Source organism: Parasteatoda tepidariorum, chromosome 6 (genome assembly GCF_043381705.1).
Source record: "Parasteatoda tepidariorum isolate YZ-2023 chromosome 6, CAS_Ptep_4.0, whole genome shotgun sequence".
NCBI classification, from domain to species: domain Eukaryota; kingdom Metazoa; phylum Arthropoda; class Arachnida; order Araneae; family Theridiidae; genus Parasteatoda; species Parasteatoda tepidariorum.
The window spans coordinates 5,722,830-5,744,864 of NC_092209.1; the positions used below are offsets into that span (position 1 = coordinate 5,722,830).

Below are 22,035 nucleotides of genomic sequence, written 5' to 3' on the forward strand. Positions count from 1 at the left end.
TGTGCTATTTGCTTGAAGTGTGGGGAAAAACTCCATACACTTCAAAAACAGCCTCCCTAAGCTGGGTTACTCTAAACCATCAACCTCAAGTGCAAATATAATAACTTCATACACCTTGGGAGGGTGATCTTTTAAGGATGTTTCTGAAATCAACTGCAAATAAATCTCAAATCAACCTTGACACCTCAAAACAACCTCAAAAAATATCTTTAATTTTTGTGTGGGATTTTATTAAGTTTTTCTTTTCAGGCAGATTGAAGAATTTTCTAAAATATATAGAAAGGAGAAGAAATTTTGATTAAAGCCAGAAGAACAGGTAAAATCCAGTAAACTACAAAAACATCTAGAAGAATTGGGAACTAAATATCAGTAATAAAGAGATTCTGACATCACAGAACTAGTATTTTAATAACCATACAACCATAAACTGCATTTTAATACTAATTTACACACAAGATTATTATATTTAATCACTGTGAGATTATTTTATTTAATCAAATCAAATATATTTTCATACTCAAACTTTTCAATTTGTTAGATTTCCCAATAGTGAATTAAAAAAAAAATTATGTTCCTTAAAAAGTTGTTTCTGCTTGTTGCAATTTAAAAAAAACAGGTACAAATAATGTTTTTCTTCACAGACTTATATAAAAAAAATATTAAAATAACTCACAGCTAATTTAGTAGAAGTAGCCCCATCAGATTCATCTGCACTACTGAAAAGAGAAGCTTCACTAGGTTTGGAAACCTAAAAATAAAATTTGAAATGCTTTTTAAAAATGCAAATTATTCAAGGATTCAACAAAACTTTTTATTTGTTTAAAACAAAAAATGCATTTATTCACTAATATATATTTTTTTTTATTTGTAAATTTAATAATAATCAATTAAACTCTTAAAATTACAAAACTGAAACCTAGTTGTTAACTTCAGTTCAAAATTAACAGGGGCACGAAGTAAAAAACCAAAAAATTTTTGCATGCAATTAAATCGATATCAATGCATATACCATACATGTTTCATATTTAACATATGTTTTATACCAAACATTTGTAACTAAATTACCTATTAATGCAAAATATCATACCTTTAGAGTAACTTATACAAGAAAAAATTTACTTTTTCTTACAAGAATCGCAATATTGGATTTTAAAATCGTGTGAATACGAATCACGATACTGGATTTTAAAAGTATGGGAAAAAATGCGATATTGAATTTTTAATTAGCGTAAATATGAATCAATGCGCTTAATTTTTAGATCCCGTGAACACGAATCCCAATGCGTAGTTTTTAAATCACGTATAAATACGAAAATCGATGTTTGATGTATCACGAATTGCAATATTGCATTTTTAATGAATTACGGGATTGGATTTCAAACTCGCATGAACACGAATCGCAATGTACGATTTTTAAATCGCTTGAATATGAATCGCAATGGGCAGCTTTTAAATCAGGAAAATACCAAAATCGATGTTTGATATTAAAATCACCTGAATAAGAATCACGATATCAGCAAATTCCGACGCAGTTCCAAACATTCAAAATGTCTAAAATCCACCAAACCAAACATTGTAGTATTCTCGTAAGTCGCAATTGGCAGAAGAACATATGTAAATGTCTTATTAACGGGATTTAGCAAAAGCTGCAAAATTTTGTCGGATTATGGTTTTTTGATTTGTTTTAGTTCGCAAACCACTAATCTTGAGATATGAGGAATTTTACGATATTCGCGCAAAAATCGTCTGCCCTGATTCTAGTTCTAAGACACGGAAGAATGATACGAAAAATCTGGAATTCCGGGGTACCCCCGGAATACAACTACAGAAATAAGGCAGAACAAATGTGCTATTGTAGTCTTTGGTTTCGCTTTTTCTGCGTAGTGTAGACTTAGATAGGTCTTTTTTTTTTCAAAGAAAAAAAACCATATCAGAAATTAAAATTAAAATAAATACTTTGCCATATAATTCGAAAGTAAATGAAAATCAATGACTCCACACACATTTTCTTTATCCCTTCAAAACAGCTGTTTTGTGCATGATTTACGCTTAAAAAATTTTTTTAAAAAACGAATAGGGTGGTTTAAGAGCGAGGCTTATAAAGTCAGCTAAGGAAAGGTAAAGCTGTAAAGTGGGATGAACTGTGGAAAATTGAGTTTGTGAAGGAAGACAGAAATTTTATAACAGGCAACTCGTAGAAGTATATTTAATAGGAAAAGATAAAAAAATAAAAACTGTTAAAGAGGGATAGAAAACTTAAAATCTTGAATGAAAAATTTATAGCCATGTTACAAAAAGTATTTTCAATATTTTTCAAGCAACTTTTTTTTTTGAAAATCTGAAATAAAAATATTTAGATTTAAAACTAATAATTATATATAATAATAATTAAAAATAAAATGAAAATTAAAAAAAAATTAAAGAAAAAGTTCTGAAAAATCATGAAACATAAAATTTTTTTAAAACAAAATGATTATGAAATGAAATACGGTAAAAAGAAATTTAAAAAAAACTTTTAAACTCACAGGTGTGGGGGCAGATTTAGGGGGCTCTACCTTTTGTCTCTCGACAGTTTTTGGTTTGAATAGATCGAAATTATCACTTTCTGTAAATAAGGAAGTATCAGCTTTTTTAGTAACTTCTGAGGAAAACACGGGCGTATCATCCTTCTAAAAGAGAAAGAAATATAAGATCTAGAACATGACACAGTAGCTAAATAATTCTTGAATATACAAAGACAGGGCACATAGCCAAATCTTCCAACAAAAAATAAGTACTTTTTAAGCCCTCAAAAAATATTTTTAAGTACTATACACATTAACAAAATGCAAAATAATTTTCAAAGACTTTACATGATCATAAAATAACTAGTTTCTGACCAAGAACTCTTTTTTTGATTTATAAACTGATCAAAAGATTTTTCGGTTCCATATCAGAGGGTGGAAAATGAAGCCTGAAATTGAGATTATCTTGCAAAATGCAGAAAAGTTGCACATGAGAGAGCAATAATCTTACCGAACCAAGCTCAGTAGAATCATATGCGGGCATGCAAGCATTTCCTCAAACATGTAAAACGATTAGCGCTTTCAAACGCCACCAACCGAAGGTACACCGAAATGGTTTGTGGTTGAATGTGGCGAAAATGCTTAATAGAACATTGTGAAAAGCACGCCTTAATGCATGGCGAAAATAGACATGGTAAAGAAAAAATCTCCTTCTCGAAAATGGAAAATTAAACACTTTTTAAAAACACCCGATATAAAACATCTTTAAAGGCTTTTAAAAAACAAAATTGAAAATAAGCACTTTTTAAAACCGCTACGCACCATGATAGAAGACAAAATGTAGCTACAAATGATACACATAACAGAAGCCAAATAAATATCTAATGTGAATTGGGTTTCATTTTATTTTATAACTCTTGCTGAACAGCCAACTAAAATGTTTTGAGTTTACAACTACTAATGTTTAACTTCGAAGCCTTATAATTTTGAACCCAATTCAAAAGACAAGGGAACTCCTGGATCAAGTATTGGGTAAAATTTGGCTATGTGGAGGACTTCTTGATGGAGCTAACCGGCATTTTATGTTACACGGAGAGGAAAAGCACAAAAATTTCCCATCTGACGGCAAGGGACTCTTAACCCATGATCTGTCGACAACTGAGGATATTTTATGCCAGTCCTGTGGTCGGTGGGAGCCGGGTGCGGAATTCGTATCAATCAGCCATTGCTGGGATTCGAACTCGGTTCACTTCCCAGGACAGCGAATGCTCTGTTCCCCGAGTCAAGTTAGATATCATTAGAATAATGCATTAAAAGAGCTTTTCATGTTTAATTTTAAGTGATGAAATAAAATATAAATTCTCAAAACTATATTTTTCAGAGAGCATTAAAGAAGAAAATAAACATAGTTAAGTTAGACACATAATGAAAAACCTGAAGTGCAAGATTTTAAAGATTTCAAAAGATTTGGAAGGAGCTTTTCGTGGTGATAAAAATTTATTATGAAAATGATTCATCCTACACTTTTTGTTTCAAGATTGAGAAAAAAATAATTTTTTTGTTTTCCTTTCTTCAGTTTTATATCCGTCTGTTAGAAAGAGGTCAAAAAATTTTGAAGGATGATTTCTACTTGGTGATAATGTAGTAATTAACAGTCAGGAAATAAATGTAACTTGTTTGGTAAAAAGCACAAAGATTCAGTTTAAACAGGGTGCGTAGCCAAATCTTTGAATCAAAAATAAGCACTTTACAAAACTTTTCAAGCACTCAAAAAATTCATATTCAATCAATGATATTATTGAAAAACAAAAACTTTTTATAAACAGTTTTCGCGTTAAAAAAAAGAAAGAAAAGAAACGGGCGTAAATCGAAACAATCAGTACTTTCCCACATCACTGAGTGAATTCAACTTGACCCTGAACTCAGAACAAAAGTACCCTTACCCCCTACGTCAAAAAAAGTGTTAGAAGTAAAATAAAATAAAGTAAACAAGAATAAAATTAAAATAAATTAAAAAGAAAAGCATTTCATAAGGATCTGATATTCTCTATCCGAATTGGAGCACTCGGGTTTTGGTTTGAAGTGTGCGCGCATGCGCAAGTCATAACGTGGGTATGACATGAAGTCCGCGTGAATGATTACGTAGCAAACTCCCCATTTTTCGTGAAATGCATGGGATCCACCAGATATCACTGAAGGGAAGAAAAAATTATTCGGAAAAAAGCACTTTTTAAAAACGCCAGCTGAAAAAAGCACCCTTAAAAGCTTTTAAAAACAAAATCCCCAAAAAAGCACCTTTAAGTACTTTTTACAAACGCTACGCACCCTGTTAAAATTGAACACTGAAATTAATTTAGGAGTTTCAAAATTCGGTTCAACTACAAATTCTATTTGGTTAAAGTATAGCAATAAATAAGTTTTTGAGGCGGGGTGGCGGGGAAACAACTGTAACTTGAAGTTTCATCAAGTACCATCCTCAAGTTGAAATTTAAAACTTTAGCAAGTCATACAAGGGTCAAAATTTTGATTAATGATAACTACCGATAGAAACAAGGAAACAATTGGATTGAGAATTAGCAGAGCAAAAAATTAACTTGCACACAGAGAGTTGATATTTAATCACTCTAGCTAATTAGAAAGTGGTCAAAACTTTGATAGCTAATAAAATGCATTTGGCAATAAAATTTGTCTGAGGTGTGGTAATTAAGGAGATAGAGCACTTATTTCCCAATAAGGTGATCCAGGTTCAAATCCCGATGATGGCAGGTCAATACAAATTCTACTCCCATTGATCACAGTGCTGACGTAAAATATCCTCAATAGTAGATGGATTACTGGTAAGAGTCCCCTTGCTGTCAAGTTAATCTTCGTCGTTTTCTTCCTCATGTTACTCAAAAGAGAATCAGTTCCTTCAAAAAGTCCTTCACACAGTTAGTTTTTCTCAATGATTGATCCAGGAGTAATTTAGTCTTTTAGGTTGGGTTCAAATTAACAAGGCTATGGAATTAAATATTGATAGTTGAAAACGAAAACAAAAAAATTAGTTAGACTGTTCAACGCTAGTTACAAAATAAAATTTATCTGAAGCAGGCAGGAAATGATTGAAGCTCTTATCCTCTTCAGGTTTACAGCTCTAGTTATAATTGGAGTACTGTAGCAAGTTTAAAAGTCATTGAAATGTTGTTTGAGTATAAATTCCCTTTAGTGATAAATTTTGCTAAAAATGGCCAACAAAGAATTGAAACTTGAAATGCCATCAGACACAGAGCTCCAGTTGAGATATGATAATTTTAGTTACTTGGTAAATGATCAGAATTTCTATTATCAGGATTTTTGTGTGCAAGGGTTTTCTCTTTACACACAAAAGTAAACTAACCTGCTCAGAGCAGGCAAAAAAAGCATTTCCCCAGGTCTGCATGCTCTGAGAGTATACATAGGGTACTTTATGTATGTTGCACTGGAGCTGCACAATGGGCTATTGGCGATGGACGAACTGAAAAACATCCCTGAGGAAGAGATCCGAAGACATGCCATCACAATTTTGGACCTCTACAGAGGGGATGGCTCAACGATTTGCGAGCAAAGTCGAGCACGTTAAGGTAGAACAGTTTAACGAGGACCAATATCTCACATCCTCGGTCCCTACGCAGGTCGGTGGTCACCCACCCGCCTACTGACCGCAGCCAGTGATGCTTGACTTCGGTATTCTACTAGGAACTGTGTCTTTGAAAACAGTTTACTGTGGGACAATAGTATACATGCTAATACAAAATATAATACGAGCATAATGAATTGAGTTCACTTCTGAGTAATCATGGGCCACTGAAGTTAGAAAGGATCGTTTCTTATGTGGTAACAAGGCCATGATGTAATAAATGTCTGATCAGCTATATGTGATAAGACCCTGAACAGGTTAATAATAAAAATGTTAAAAGAAAGTAAAATGGTGTTCAGTGCAAATGATAAAAATCGGAAAAAATTATAAGGATGATTTAAAAGTTTAAAATGATCACTTACTGTTGTAGGTGAAGGTTTGATAGTTTCTTTCTTTTGCTTCTCAACAGCTTTTGGTTTGAACAGATCAAAACTATCACTCTCTTCAAACAAAGATGTATCAGCTTTCTTTGTGGGTACAGGAAACATAGCCTTATCATCCTAGCAGGTTTTAAAAAAACAAACATAAGAAAAAGAAACACATTAAAATAAATAATCAATGTCAAATACTTTTCGTTAAAAAAAAACTGAAATAGAAGAGCATATTGTTCACTAGGAGGATCTTTCTCACGCAATGAGGTTTCTAGTAGATCACAAAAGTCAAGCACCACAATCAGTGAGAATTTTGTTGATCACTAGCAGTGACATCACTTTGACCAGCCTTAGAGATGACCGAGGCTGCGCGGTATTTATCCTTGCTAAACACTTTTACTGTAAAGTAGTTGACTTCGCATGGAAGTTGTCAGGCTACCAAAACAGAGGAGAAATCCGCTCTGCAGAGCACTAACATTTGACGGTATGTGTCCTATTGAACTCAGTCACTAATTTTTAAACTTTACCGTTTTCCATACAGTCTATACCCTGATTTATTTAACTACTATTGACTGAATGTCTAATTTAACAAAGTTTTTTCCCTCAAAAAGAACCATTTAACAAATAATAATATCTAAATTAATAAGCAATTTCAAAAGAAACGAAAAAAAAACTTTTTACAGACATATTGCATTTTTAAAAATATTTCTAATGAATCAAAAGAAAAAAGTTCTTTTGTTTATTTTGTAACCGACCAAATTTTCAATTTACAACTACCAATATTCATCCCCACAGTTTGTGCAACAAAAATTCCTTATAAAGCCAACCGGTTTGATGTTCTATATTTTGGGGAGACAATCTTGGGACACAGCTTTCAAAAGTAGAATTAAAAAATTGTTTCAAACAGTTGAATTTCCAGGCAAATGAATAAACTGAATAAGGACATTCGAAATTCACTATATTTTTAGCTTTTGAATAAAAAATATACAATTTCTAGTAGTGGATTTTTGCTCTTATATAGTGCATTTTTTTTTCTCCCTACACCAGGGGAATGGCCTAATGAGCCATTCGGGCTATAAAGCCTTCAGAAGATAAATGTCAATAGGTGGAATAGGTGGGGTAGGTCATTAAGACACAACTTGTCAAGCGTTCAAGGCTCATCCCTTCTCCTGCAGAGCACAGACTGCAGCCAGAAGATTCCAAAGCACCAAATCGGTGAAGGTGATCGTGAAGATGGCTGTGACCATTATCAAAATCTGCCTAGAAAGGTCCATGGGTAAAGGATTATGGAGGAGGCTGGACCAAATCTTTTCCACAGCATCCACATCCTGCACATTCTTCATATATTTGTCTATCGCTCTCACAATAGTGGAGAAGATTTGGTTGTAGGGAACAGAAAAGACGGGTTGAGGAAGCGTATGGTTGTATACTAAGGCTGCTGCTTAAGATTGAAGCAATTTCTTTATTTCTTTTTTTTTACTCCGATATCACAAGTAAATCGGATTTAATACGTGAAATTCTGAAACCCAAAAAATTCCTTAAATTGGGGTTCAACAGTATTTTTAAATCTTTTAACTTCAAAAAAACTTTAAAAATATTTAGAATTTGGTAAGTGGTTCATAATACACATTTCAATGCATGAAATATAGCATGTATTTACAAAATAAGAAGATACGACTTTATTTTTATCTTACCTCCTCAAAACCGTCAAATAGACTGGGGGCAGTTTCTTTCACAGGAGGAGTTTCTTTCTTCGTAACTACCTGGGGGGGGGGGAAGAAAAACATTGAAATTATAAAAAAAATTAATAGAAAAATTTTTTTTTGTTGCCAATTATACATAAAAGTCAGATTCATACTTTTTCAGTTTTGACTGTAGGGGAATCTTCAGGTTTATTTTTAACTGAAGGAGATTTTCCCGGTGAAAAGAGTTTAGGTTTCTAAAAGAAGAAGAAAAAAGTTATGCAATGTTATAGAATAATAAATTATAGGCACAAAATATGTTGCATACCCAATTAATAAATGACAAACATATAGTTATATCATATAATATCTATCAGTTATTTGGCTTACCAACTACTTTTCTGCAAAAAGTTACAAAAGACTTACAATTTCTTGGAGTTATTTGGTTGGCAAAAATATGACAAGTTAATTAAAAACCGAGAAGTCTAAATAACAATGGGTATAGACTGGGTCCCAAGTTACACATTAACCTTAGGCCCCTTTATATCTGAATCCAACCCTTTTTTAACAGAGAGAAAAAAAGTAGTTCTAGGCAATGATCAGTACAAAGTTTTGTGTGATGTTTTAAAGTATGCTTATTTGTGAGATATTTTTATATTATTGCCAAGACATTTTACAGCATATTATAACACTCCTTACTATGAAATCTCTCCCTTTTTCATAATACAATACTATTTAATTAATAAATTATTTATTTTTCTTAGATACTTCATTAAATAATTATTGAGATTTTAATTTGTAACAAGACAATTACAGGAGTCATAGTGGGCCAAAGAAAGAACATATTTCAGAAAAATCAGGACAACTTTTGGAATAGCATACATATACCATACTACTAAAAGATGCAAACTAAGCGTCCATGGTGACTCAGGGGATACAGCGCTTGCCTCTCAGTCACTGGGAAAGGTTTGGATGGTCTCTTCTAAAGGTTTTCTTCAACAGAAAGTCTATGGAAAAATTTTGTGCCTACCAAAAGTGGTCAAAAATAGATAGGGTCTGTCCTGAACGTTTCAGCTGATTTATGTAACTCAGCTGAATTATGTAACAATGAAAGAAGTTACGTTATGAAGTTTATATTAAACAAAACATAAAAATGAGTCATTAAAACTCAATATGAAGCATTAATTTTTAAGCATGACTATGATATAATGATCTGTAAGCTTTGATGAATTTTCCTAATTTGGATAATCTCCAAACAAATAAGGAAGGAAAAAATAAATTACACCAAAAGTTTCCATTACCTGACTAAAGATATCATCTTCATCGTCATCATCATCAAACAAGCTAATTTCTTTCTTTTCTTTTGTGGGCCGAGTTGAAGGCAGAATATTAGTTTTCTTATCCCCCTAAAAACAATTAAAAATCATATTTCTTTTTTTAAAAAAAAAGAAATTGGCATACATTTACCATAACAGTTTAAAATAATTATTGAAATAAACTACATCTTTGTTTCAACTAAACTTAGCTAAAATAGGGCAACCATGTTTTATGAAGAAGCTTGTGGGGAGAGAAGTTATCGATAATGTCAACCTTCATCTATAAAAAGGTACTCCACCATAGAATTCAGTTGACATGAATTATATACTAGTGAATTGGATTTATATTTTTGTAGTGATAGATACACTTCAGTATTCCCCTACCAGAATTATATCTGTGATAGAATTCGATGAACGGATACCACTTGTTGATTCATTGCTGTTCTGTGAGAAGCCGGGAGAGCTATATTAAGATCACCGCACATTAGAGTGCTGATCATGAGAGGTGTATTAAGTTCACGTTCGTGGTCGCCCTTGCGTTGCCTTTAGAAGTCGAGTGTATATGTTGTACGTCGTGTGTGATCGAGACTGAGAAGCAAAGGCACGAGGAGGTGGATAATGTCGCAGTCACAAGTAGCAAGTCAACTGCTCAAAGTGGATAATCCATCGAAGTAGGCATGTTCAGATCGAAAAAGGTGTTACTGTCAAGATAGGCCTGTTCACATCACGTCTGAAGGGCACCAATGTGGGGAGAGAAGTTATCGACAATCTCAACCTTCATCTATGAAAAGGTACCCCACCGTAGAATCGAGTTAGCATGTCTTATATACTAGTGAATTGGAATTATATTTTTTGTAGTGGTAGATACACTACAAGCTGATTAAGGGATTTGAAAAGATTGCAATATGTTGTTTATAACAAGAATGAGTTTTTAAATCTTTAACTATATATTTTCTTTTTTTTTTAAATTCTATAAGTTTTGTCTAAAAGTTTTGATTTGTCTGGAAAGATAATGTAATGTGTATAGATTAATGAGTAATATAATTCCTTATTTTTATCTGTCATCAACCAACTTAGCTTTTCTTTTCCACAAATTTCATCCTTGATAATCTAATGCAAAAAATAAAAATATAATATTGTACTTAAAAAAATTCATGCTTGTTATAAAAACACAACATTAAATTATAAAGAGTACTTGTAACACTTTTTTAGGAAGAAATAACTGTATTTGTACCTGTTCAGAGCTGTCACTGTCTTCAAATATAGAATCTTTTGGCTTCTTTGCAACAAGCCCTGGTAGAGGCATTCCCATTTTCTTGTAAGACTGCATAGAAATTTTTGAAAAAAATATTTGAGTTTTTTTTTATAACATCACATATTTAATTACGAAATAATTGAAATTACTTTTTTAAAACAAATTCAAAACATATTCTATTTTTTTATAAAAAAAAAACAAGAACTTTAACCACCATAGAAATAAAATAATAAAATTGACTGTGATAATAATGATAATAAATGATTGTGATAATAAATGATTCTGAAGCTTGGACAATGACAAAACTGGAGGAAAATTGCACCATAACATTTGAGAGAAAGATTCTGCAGAGTATGCTAAATGGTGTAAATGAAAACAATAACTGGAGGAGATTTAACTTTGAACTGTACAAGATTTATAAACAACCCGATATTTTGAAATACATAAAAATAAATAGAATGAATTGGATGGCCCACATGATTCAAATGAGTGGTGACAATACGATAAAAAAGATACTGCTTTTTCTGGAACAAGAAAACTGGGAAGGCCGCGTTTGAGATGGACTGATTCGGTTGGGTCTGATTTACTCACAATTAATGAAGGCATGGGCCCACATTGGGCTGTCTGGCTAACTATGATTTAAAACATTTTTACTTTGAAATATTCAAGTAAAAATCTGGGAAACCTACTTCGGACGGCGGGGATCAAGCTGACAACCTCTTGGACATGGGCTTAACGCCTTGCTAACCAGGCTATTCCAGCCCATAAGACACGAATTGCAATGTATAATATACACAAACGCACAAATGCAGTTCACAGAAAAATTTTCACCACCGTGGAAACCTTTTCAGTAAAACTCGTTATAAACAAAAAGCAGTCAAAATTTCCTATTTAATCTTGAGATCAATATTTTTCAACATCAAAAATTTTTTTTTAGTACAACTCATTTAAAAAAAAAACTGAAAATTCCCAAATTTTAACTCGCAGACTAATCTTACAGAGATCTGATATGATAATTTCCCTCTCTGTTTTGCACAGCCACACTTTTTCTGCAATTACATCGTTGCATTTGACTTTCAGGCACACTGGTATTTATAATAGTCAATATAGAGTTTTTAGAAATAAAAACATTTTTTTTTAAAAATCGGTGATTTTCAAACAAATTATGCCAAAATAGGTGGCAGGAGGTATGATTGCTTGCAGAAAGTTTTTTTTGATTTTGTGTTCATAGAAAGTTTTTCATTTTATCTCAGTCTGCTTGCAACATTTTCAAAAATTATAAAATTCCTTGGACAGCCATCTATACAGAATTAAGTTCCATGTGCTTTCCAGCAGAATGAACAAGTTACTCCTACATAATTCTAAAGAAAATATATACGGCCTATCTCTCACAATACATTTAGTCTAATTATTAGGGTCTCTAATCATCATCAGTGACTTGACAGCTCAGGTTGGGCCTTGGCCTTCTCAAGAAATTTTTTTCAGGCCAACCTTTTCCTGCTAGATTTTTCCTTTTTTTTTAATACCAAAAGTTCGTTTTCTAGGTTATCTATTCCTGTTAAATTTGGCCTGCCTTTCTTTCGTGTGCCAACTGGTCAGGCATTAAAAACTCTTTTTGTGGGACGGTCTTCCTTCATTCTGGTAACATGGCCTTCTCATCTTATTATTTGTCGCTTAAAGAAGTTAATAATGTCAGGTTCATTACATGAATGAGTCCATTATATAAAGCTCTAAATTTGCTCTTCAAAGCCGCACACCATAAAGTCTTTAATATTAATGAAAAAATAGAGAAGAAAATAATTCATATCAAAAATACAAAAATTTCTTTTAAACAACCAAAATTAGTTAAATCAAAAGTACTGAATTTTATTTATTTGTGCTGACTGAATAATGACTAATACTCTTTTGAATAAAAGCTGCTAATTAAAAAAAGCTAATATTAAAACATTCATAGCAACAACAAAAGAATAATAAACTCTGCAGGAAAAACATCTACAAAAACAATTTTAAATACATACACATAAAACTAGATTATTTTTCTTGCTCTAGCACCCAACTGAACAAGTAACTCATTTAAAAACAATCTATGTCACTTCCTTTATGATAATGAAGTCACCTCTTTCTTATGAGGTCACATCCTCCACATGGTTTTTGTTTACAAACAAAGAGGAGTGAATGTATGTTAACATTGGGTGATGCTGACTTACTTATGCACTTCCCAAAAATACTAATACCATAATAAAAATACATACTAAAAAGAATTTAAACATAAAAATCATAACATAAATACTAAAGAAAAATTTAATAATATCAATTAAATTTTTTTTTCCATTGCAACAGAAATATTACTGTGCATTTACAAAGTTAATTTATAGCTTGCTTTTTGTTTGCAAGACTTAGCAGATTTTTAACCATAATCAGTCAGATTATTTATCAAATTACTTAGTTGACTACTACTTAAAAATGCATTTTATAGAAGTCTCTCATAAAATTTCTAAATTTCAGGAGATAAATTTCTTCACCTGCATCAAATAAGGGATAAGGCCAATATAAATTACAATGTAACTTATGACTGTATTGAACGGTTTGTTGATTCAAATTAGTTTGATTTAAATTTTGATTTTTTAAAAACTGATTTTTTTAAATGAATAAATAAATAAAAACTATCATACTTTGCCGACGTTTTACATCGAAGTCTTGAAAATATTGTTTGTTTATGTGCATAATTTATGCGCGTTTGCAGTTTTCATTTATTCAAGGAAATACTAAGATAAACTTCGGAATTCCTACTGTTAACATTTAAAATATAATATGATTGGATTTTGAAATATATTTCTCTCAGTATTAGCTGAGCTAAAAATACAGACAATGGATTACAAATCGACCTGATCATATTCCCAAATGACAACATTTATTACAAATTTGGTATGAAATTTAAGAAAAATAACATTTAATTGAACATTTCATTTGAACTGCAAAAATGATTTATCAAATTTATTTTTATACAAACAATTAAAATTTTACATACGAGTTATTTTTTTCAAAATTAGAATTTAAAAATGTTCCAATATAACGTCGCTCATCATTACATTCTTATAGCTACACCTCTAAGTTATTATCAATAGCTTAAAGATGTAGCTATAAACAGTGTGTCACAACAAAAATATGAAAAGACTTAAAAAGGGGCAAAAAAATGTTATTAAATATTTATTTAATAATGCTTTTCTTCTTCTTTTTTTTAGCAAGGCAACGGTAAAATTTTTTTGCCTTGCAAAGTAAACAATGACCGAAAAAATGTTGGGAATCTAAGATTTAAATCAATCAGATTTATTTTTTAAAGAAAACATCCATTTAAAAAACTGATTGTTTTTATCTTTCTATTGATTTTCATAGTTTTATAATTTATTGTACATATATTGTTGCGTCAAAATAAGATTAATACTTAGAGTGAAATAAACAACAGCAACTTTGAACAGACATTTTAAAAATATAATAATAGTGTTATAACTTCATGAATAAAATTTTTTTAAACTTGAAAATATTTCTCCTTATATTTTTTGCGTGACTCCAGAATGAGCACAGATAATCCGCGCACGGATAATCGAGAGCGTACCGTATTTAGATTATATAGATTTTTTAAAATCGATAAATTGTTCAAAATCTATAGATTATTTGAAGTCTATAGATTATTTAAAATCTATGTAAATTAAGAAATAATAATTGAGTACTTTTTCTTTGCTAACAGGTTCTGATACTGGAGGTACTTTTTCATTTTCAGAAGGTTTCTTCTTTTCTGGTGCCTATTAAATAAACAAACATAAAATTTATCAAAACCTTAATTAAAATATTTTGAAATAAATACAGATAATCAAAAGAAGTGCAACAATCCTTACACACTTCAAACTCCTGACATTACCAGTCAACTGTACCTACAGCTAGACCTGCAATCTTACAAGTCACGAGTAAGAATTTACATTTACAGTCATTTCTACTTAATTGCATATTAAATAATCGAATAAGTCGTTTATACGAATAAAATTCAATGGTACCAAATTATTTTATATGAAATCAATGATAAATTTTCGTATTTAAAGGAAAATTTACGGTTGCCAGTCCTTGTTTAAATGCATTATAATAAATTTTTATAACAAATGTTTTTTTTTTAATGGCAGAAACTGAACTTTGTTCTTCACCTCGAAAGATGCCGGAAGTGTTGCTCATTTAATGTTACCGAGTGGGCACCTGTGAACCTAAATCACATAGGTGAGCAACATTAACATGCCACAGATACTCATTTACAGGGTGGGCCACAGTCACACAACAGAGGACAACACACAGAGAGAAACAGCCATGCCCTGAGCGAGATTCGAACCCACAGCCATTGGCTTTGCAGTCAGGCACACTAACCACTTACCCACCAGGCCGGCAATTATAGCAAATGTTTCACTACACAGACAGGACTTTTTATTAGTCAAGAAGATAAGAATAAAATGCATAGTCACTTCCACAGGGATTTCCTATTGATTTTTTGCTTCAAAACAAGTGTCAGGAGATTGTTTAATAATTAATTAAATTTTGCTGACAGTTAGTTATACAGTTAACATGGAATTTATAAAAGCCTTTTTGATACGGTTCACACATACACCATTTAGACTGTGGGAAGGTAAGAAGTAGAGAAATGTTCAATTAAATGTGTGTCAAAATAGTCTTCAATCACAGATTTCTTTGAAAGAAAATAAATAAAATATTATTTTCATACAAATTGAGCACATTGTACTTTTCATAAGCATTAATTTATTTTCAGATAAATTTAATTTCAGGGTAATCTATTGTCAAATACAAATAACAAAAAAGTATTGAGCATTGATGTTACCAAATTTAACTGAAAAGTAGTTAAAACTACTCTCAAAAATAGAAAAAAAAATATATAAATTTATAAAATCAGCTTAATTTTGAATAAAATTGAAAGGTACTAACTTCAGTTTTAATAGCTTTCTTTTTATTTCCTGAACCAAACAAATCATCATCATCGTCATCATCAAAATCAAATTTCTTTCTGTGAACAGAAGAAAATGCATCAAGTGTTAGAAAACATAGTATACAAGGAATAAAAAAATCAAAGTTGAAACTATGTCTGTTCAAGTTACTATAAAATAAGTTACTGCTTCAAATTGGGGGTGGGGATTGAAATTACGGAAACATATGTGATGCCGAAAAAAATCTTCATACATAATACAATGATATTAATACTGTCCTTTATTAATTAATACAATCAGAAATAAATAGTTAGATTAATAATTACAGTCAGAATTAATAGAGTCAGATTAATTAATACAGTCAGAATTAATTGATCAGTACACTTAATTAATACAGTCAGAAATTATACATAAAGCAGTCAAACTTTTTTTCCTCCCTCAGAAATATGGCTAAATGTTTAATGGATGGTTGACTGAATGTAAACAATAACAAGCTTCCGAAAACCGGAAGAAATTTAGAAAACGTCCGGTGTATCCCTCCGCTTATGTTATGCTTACGAGGCGATGAGTGAACAGGCTTAATATTCTAGGATGTTTTATTATGATTTATGATTAAATTTATGCATAATTTTACCATTCATAAGTAATTCTGTAATTTACAAATTCTAACAGCATGTGAGCGTAAAACGAATTGAAGAAAATTAATATCAAAACAAAAATTTCTTAGCCTACATGCAGAAAACAATCACTGATACAATTTGCCAGTTCAATTCCAATTGCAACAGATTGCCTAAATTTTTAAGGGTGCACTGCGTAAATCTTATTACAACATTCAGAATGGTCAATGCTTGATGTATCGTCAATCAACTTTCATTTTATGCAATTCAGAGAAATTACTCACATGTGTGAGTAATTTCTCTGAATTGCATAACAAGTAACTTGCCATGAATTCCATGAACAAGTAACTTGTGCATGGGCTTGGCAAATATGTGTTAACCAATTTGAGTTTTTTTTCTTTCTGTATGTTCCTGACACTGATATAAATATTTGAAAGAGAACTTAACTAATGAGTAATCTAAATGCAAGTGACAACCATAAACAAAAATTCCTTACACCGTTATCATTTATGATTTATCAAATATAATAAAAAAGGAATATGAGTGCAAAAATTAGCTATTTAACTGTGCATTGACCGAAATCAAGAGAATGCCGACTTTCACCGGTGAATGTCAACAATCACATAGTCGCTTTGGTGAATATTCAAAATATTTCTTATATACGATTTTATATTTACTTATTCGTTGATATTATTATATTTATTCAATATTTTAATATCTGCCAAGGATAGATTAGGAGAAACATCAGTGTTTGGGGTACCAGTTAAATACATACCTGGCAGTGGCACTTAACTTTAAAAAACCTCAGTGTAGGGTATACAAAGCAAATGTATACCGGACAATGGCGCTGAACCTTAAAAAAATTTATGTAGGGCATACTGGCCAAATGTATACAGGGCAATGGTACTTGACTAGACCTAGTATATGTTTCAAACGTTTACCAAACGACTAAGCAATTGTCAACATTCACTGGTGGAAGGCAATAATCACCAATTTCAGTCATTCACAGAACAGCTACACTAGATCCCTAAATGGGAATTAATAGCATTTAAAGTAAAAACGATGGTTATTGCACAAGTACTTCAGTGGATAGAACTACAGTGTGGGAAATCTTTATTTTTTTTTAATAATCTAGTCATTGATAACTCTGAAAGACTATCACCATTTAATACTCTTCATATAGGCACAGTCTGGCAAGGGACTGTTGGTTAAAAGTTTTAATACTGAAAAATAAAATTCAAACTTTTAAGTTCATTTAAGTGAACCCTTAGAAACTCATTTCAGATAACTCAACCCAGCAACATAGAGAAATAGAGTTTAAAATTATTTCACTAGATGTATGACTTAATTTTGCATCAAAGAAATAATGGTTTTTAACAAGTAAATAATTATTACGTAGTAATAGTCTTTTTAGAAGAAAACAAATCATCTCCATCAGAATCATCACCAAAAAGAGCATCAGCATTTCCAGATCCAGTTCCAAAATCAAAGGCATTACCCGATGGTTTAACGGATGGTGCTGATGATGGAGTTGAGGAACTATCTGCCTTGTCAGGTGACTCTAATGTTGATATCTACCAAAAGAAATAATTATATAAAATCATTATTTACCCTCGATGTGAGAAAAAACTTGATTAAAAGTCAGAAAGAATTTTAGATAATTTCTTCCAACTATCAAACTAATATATATACATACATATATATACATACATATATATAAATATGTTTGGTTTGATTGAAAATGTAAAAAGAAATGTAAAAAGTTTTAAATGCAAAAAGTTTAGAAGCATTTAATCTCAATAGCATATTTTATTTGGGTTTTCTCTTAAGAAATTTTGGTTTTATATCTTTTATAATAATAACTTCTATTTGATGCCTTAAATCTCGGGTTCCGTGAGCAAGCTCAGATTTAAAATTTTTGGCCTCAGGCTTGCGAAAAGAAAATAACTTGAACTCAACACAAATAGAGATTCACAGTCTGCAGCAATGGTTGATTTGCAGCTCCCAAATTCCAGCCAAAATAGTATGAGAAAACTATAAAACTTACATAAAAAAAGTTATAATTGTTTTTCAAACTAGTTTAAAGATTTTCTAAAAAATAGGAATGGAAATCATAGTATTCAAACTCAAATATGATGAGAAAATATGAATGTGAAAATACAGTCAAATTTTTATAAGGAACTTCCATTTTTCGAATTTCTCTACTTTGCGAATTTTTCAAGGAACCAAGAACATTTTGGAAATTTCGTCGTAAAATAACTTCCAAATAGCGAAGTGAATTTTCTATATAACGAACTTTTCATTGAGATCCACTTTCCCTATTTCCCAAAATATTTCAGAACATTTTAAATTTTTTAACGCATTTTATGGGGAAAATAACCTTGAATGGAATTTCGAAGTCACTTAACCTTTAGAGAAAGCAGGAAAATCACTTTCTATTTTTGTTCGCATTTCTAACGAAAAACTCTAACATAAAAATTTAACGGATTTTATCAATAGCAGTCTAAAATTAACGGATTTTATCAGTAGCAATTAAAATTAAGAACACATGAGATAATGTATGTNTCAGTAGCAATTAAACTTTAGAACGCATGTGGTAATGTATGTTTAAAATTACTTTTATAATAAATGCAGCNATTCAAGTTTCATTTAGTAATTATCAATACTAAGCATGCTTTAAATATTTCTCCTTTCAGTGATCTTATTTTGTATGCAAAATGATAACAAACGTTTAATAGTATTTTTTTTCAGGTCGAGAAGTGTTCGTTAGAATTCGTTTTGTTCATTATCCGAATATGTGTTCGTTGTCAGAACACAAAAAACCTTTCTTGAAAGTGTTCGTTATCCGAATATGTGTTCGTTAACCGAACACAAAAATCTTTCGTGAAAGTGTTCGTTAACCGATTTGTTCGTTAACCGATCTGTTCGTTAACCGATCACCCACTGTATAGTATGATTGTGTAACACTGGATAATGTTCTTGCTTTCCATGCAGATTTCTTTAATGATTAAGATTTATAAAATAAATAGTAGATACTACTTTACAAGATGAAGGTGTATCCATAGCTATTTTAATTATGTCTAGTGTTTATGAATTTGAAACCCGTTTTGTGTCGTTTAAGTATTTCAAAAGATGATTTTCTATTTAATGAACTTTCCATATAACAAACTTATTATCGGGATTTAGAGACTTCGTTAAATAGAGGTCCGACTGTATTTACAAATTTAGCTTTTTTTCAAAGAAAATTCTTTTAGCTGAGGCACATTCAAATCATACGTAGCATAAGAATACATTTAAAAATTAAAGATGTAAATGGTGTACAGACAATAAAAACTAGTTATAATTAAATTTTATACAAATTTGCTACTGGAAAAAAAAAAAGATGAAACCTTGTGGAAGATTTGCAAGAAATTTTGAAAATTTTGTGGGAACACAAATACAAAAAGAAAAGAAATAATATGTATGTGCAATATAGATACTGAAAGACATAGACATAGGAAAACATAGGCATATATAAATAATAAAACAAATTATAAAACAGAGTGAGTAGCCAAATCTTTCAACAAAAAATAAGCACCTTTTAAGTACTTTTTAAGCACTCAAAAATATTTTTAAGTACTATATACACTAACAAAATATAAAATAATTTTCAAAGACTTTACATGATCATGATAAAATAACTAGTTTCTAACAAACATTTTTCTTAATTATATTAGTCACCATAAAAAGATCGATCATATATTTTTGGTTCGATTTCAGGGGGTGGAAAATGAAGCCTGAAATGGAGAATATCTTGCTAAATGCAGTAGCCTTGCACATGAGAGGGCTATAATCTCACCGAACCCAGTTCAATAGACGCGCAAGCGGACACGTGAGTATTTCATTAAACACGTAAAATGTTTGGTGCTTTCATACGCTAACGAACAACGGTACACCGAAATAGATTGTGGTGGAATGAATTGTGAAAATATCGAATAGAACAATGGGAAGAGCACGCTTTTACATAATATACATAGAAAATCGACATTCCCTTTTCGAAAAGGGAAAAATTTAGCATTTTTTAAAAACGCTGCACTAAAAAAAGCATCTTTAAGGGCTTTCAAAAAACGAAAATCGAAAATAAGCACATTTAAGCACTTTTTAAAAATGCTACGCACCATGTAAAAGAGTTGAAAATTTTTTAATTTTATTTTTACTTCTTTAAAGCATTTTTTATTGAAGATATGTATGATTATAAATTTATCATCTAAGGGATAGAAAGAATTGAGAACTTGACATAATTTACACTTATTTTGAACTATTTTCTTGCCAAGACACTTCTGACCTATTCCACTATATGAGTTTTTCAGTAACAGATTATCAGATTTGCAACTGCAGAAAACTACTGATTGTTGTTAAATTGAAAGAAAATAAAGCAAACCAAAATAATCCCACATTTGAATCAATTTTTGCATAAATTGTAGCATTTTGTAAAGCTTACATATTTTAAAAGAAGCATAAATTAACTTTCAGAATTTTCACAGAAATTTGTGAAGCAACAGACTTGCAAACCTGACATAATAGCTTCTAAATATACGAAGATAAAATGACATATAACATATGAATAACATAATAAAAGACATAATAACTTATAAATATAAAGTAACCATAACTTACAAAGCTCTCTTTGGGAAGAGTTGGTTTCTTTGCTCGAGTTAATTTATTGAAAATATCATCGTCACTATCTTCATCGTCTCCAAATAAGTCAGGTTCTTTGCTTTTAGGCACAGCAGCTAAAGAATTAAATGAAATTGCATTTTTCTCCTAGATCAATTCAATATTGATTTAACACTAAGCATTTACCTGAGAAAAATTTAAAAATACAATTCCATCAAAATAGGAAAAGTGGAGAAAAGACACATAGATCAGGCGAATACAAAATAACAACACACAGTGTTCATACAACTTTAGTTCTGTTTTAGTTCAGTTTAATAAGAATAATGACTTAACTAGCGTTTTCAACCTCTCTGACCCGCGGACCTCCTTAAATAAAAATAAAAAAGAGAAACGAAAATTTTGTGAATCCTTGCCAAAACTATTTAAGAAAAAAATAGAGAGCACATTTTTTGAAAAGAAAGTAAGGGCATTTGTTATAAATTTGTATATCGTGCTTTGACTTGTCTGCTGAAGTGAATACATAGGTTTGGTCATGAAAGTCTTAAAAATGTTAATTTGTTTCCTTTAATGGCATCTTACCTTTATCATTCCTCTGAGCTAAGTTAGGGTGACAGCAGCTTTTGAACTAACGGTCTGACTCTTGCCATCTTTGATCTTCGGCAGGTGCTTTCTACTGATTTACGTGAAATTGTGCAATACTAAAAGTTAATGGAACAGTTTCACAGATCTGGTTTAGAGATAATCTAAACCATGGAGATAAGTTCCAACAACACCTTTATGAAAAAGATTTTTCATCTCTTTTAGCTTTAAAAATAAAAATTGAGAATTCTCTGTTATCAGTAGAAAAATATCTGCTTTTATCTGTTTCAATGTTGAGTCACATATGAAAAAACTTTTAAAGAAAAACAAACTCAACCATTCTTTTAGTTACACGGATAACAAGGCAAAGTGGAATCAATAGCACAAAAATAACTGGCAGAGTAATAATTTTAAAATATTTTCC

General features: G+C 30.9%; 2 protein-coding genes across 6 annotated transcripts in view; both read right to left on the minus strand.

Annotated features, from left to right (window-relative positions):
- Window positions 1-22,035, minus strand: part of LOC107439260 (coiled-coil domain-containing protein 92) — an 879,443-nt gene that overhangs the window by 29,231 nt on the left and 828,177 nt on the right. The window lies entirely within an intron of this gene.
- Window positions 1-22,035, minus strand: part of LOC107450873 (WASH complex subunit 2) — a gene marked incomplete in the record, with an annotated part of 53,290 nt that overhangs the window by 10,341 nt on the left and 20,914 nt on the right. Inside the window, 11 exon segments of the mRNA XM_043051420.2 lie at window positions 674-748; window positions 2,526-2,669; window positions 6,522-6,659; window positions 8,225-8,293; window positions 8,389-8,469; window positions 9,514-9,618; window positions 10,763-10,852; window positions 14,512-14,583; window positions 15,761-15,839; window positions 17,772-17,950; window positions 21,033-21,148. Of these exon segments, the coding sequence (XP_042907354.2) occupies window positions 674-748; window positions 2,526-2,669; window positions 6,522-6,659; window positions 8,225-8,293; window positions 8,389-8,469; window positions 9,514-9,618; window positions 10,763-10,852; window positions 14,512-14,583; window positions 15,761-15,839; window positions 17,772-17,950; window positions 21,033-21,148 (1,148 nt within the window).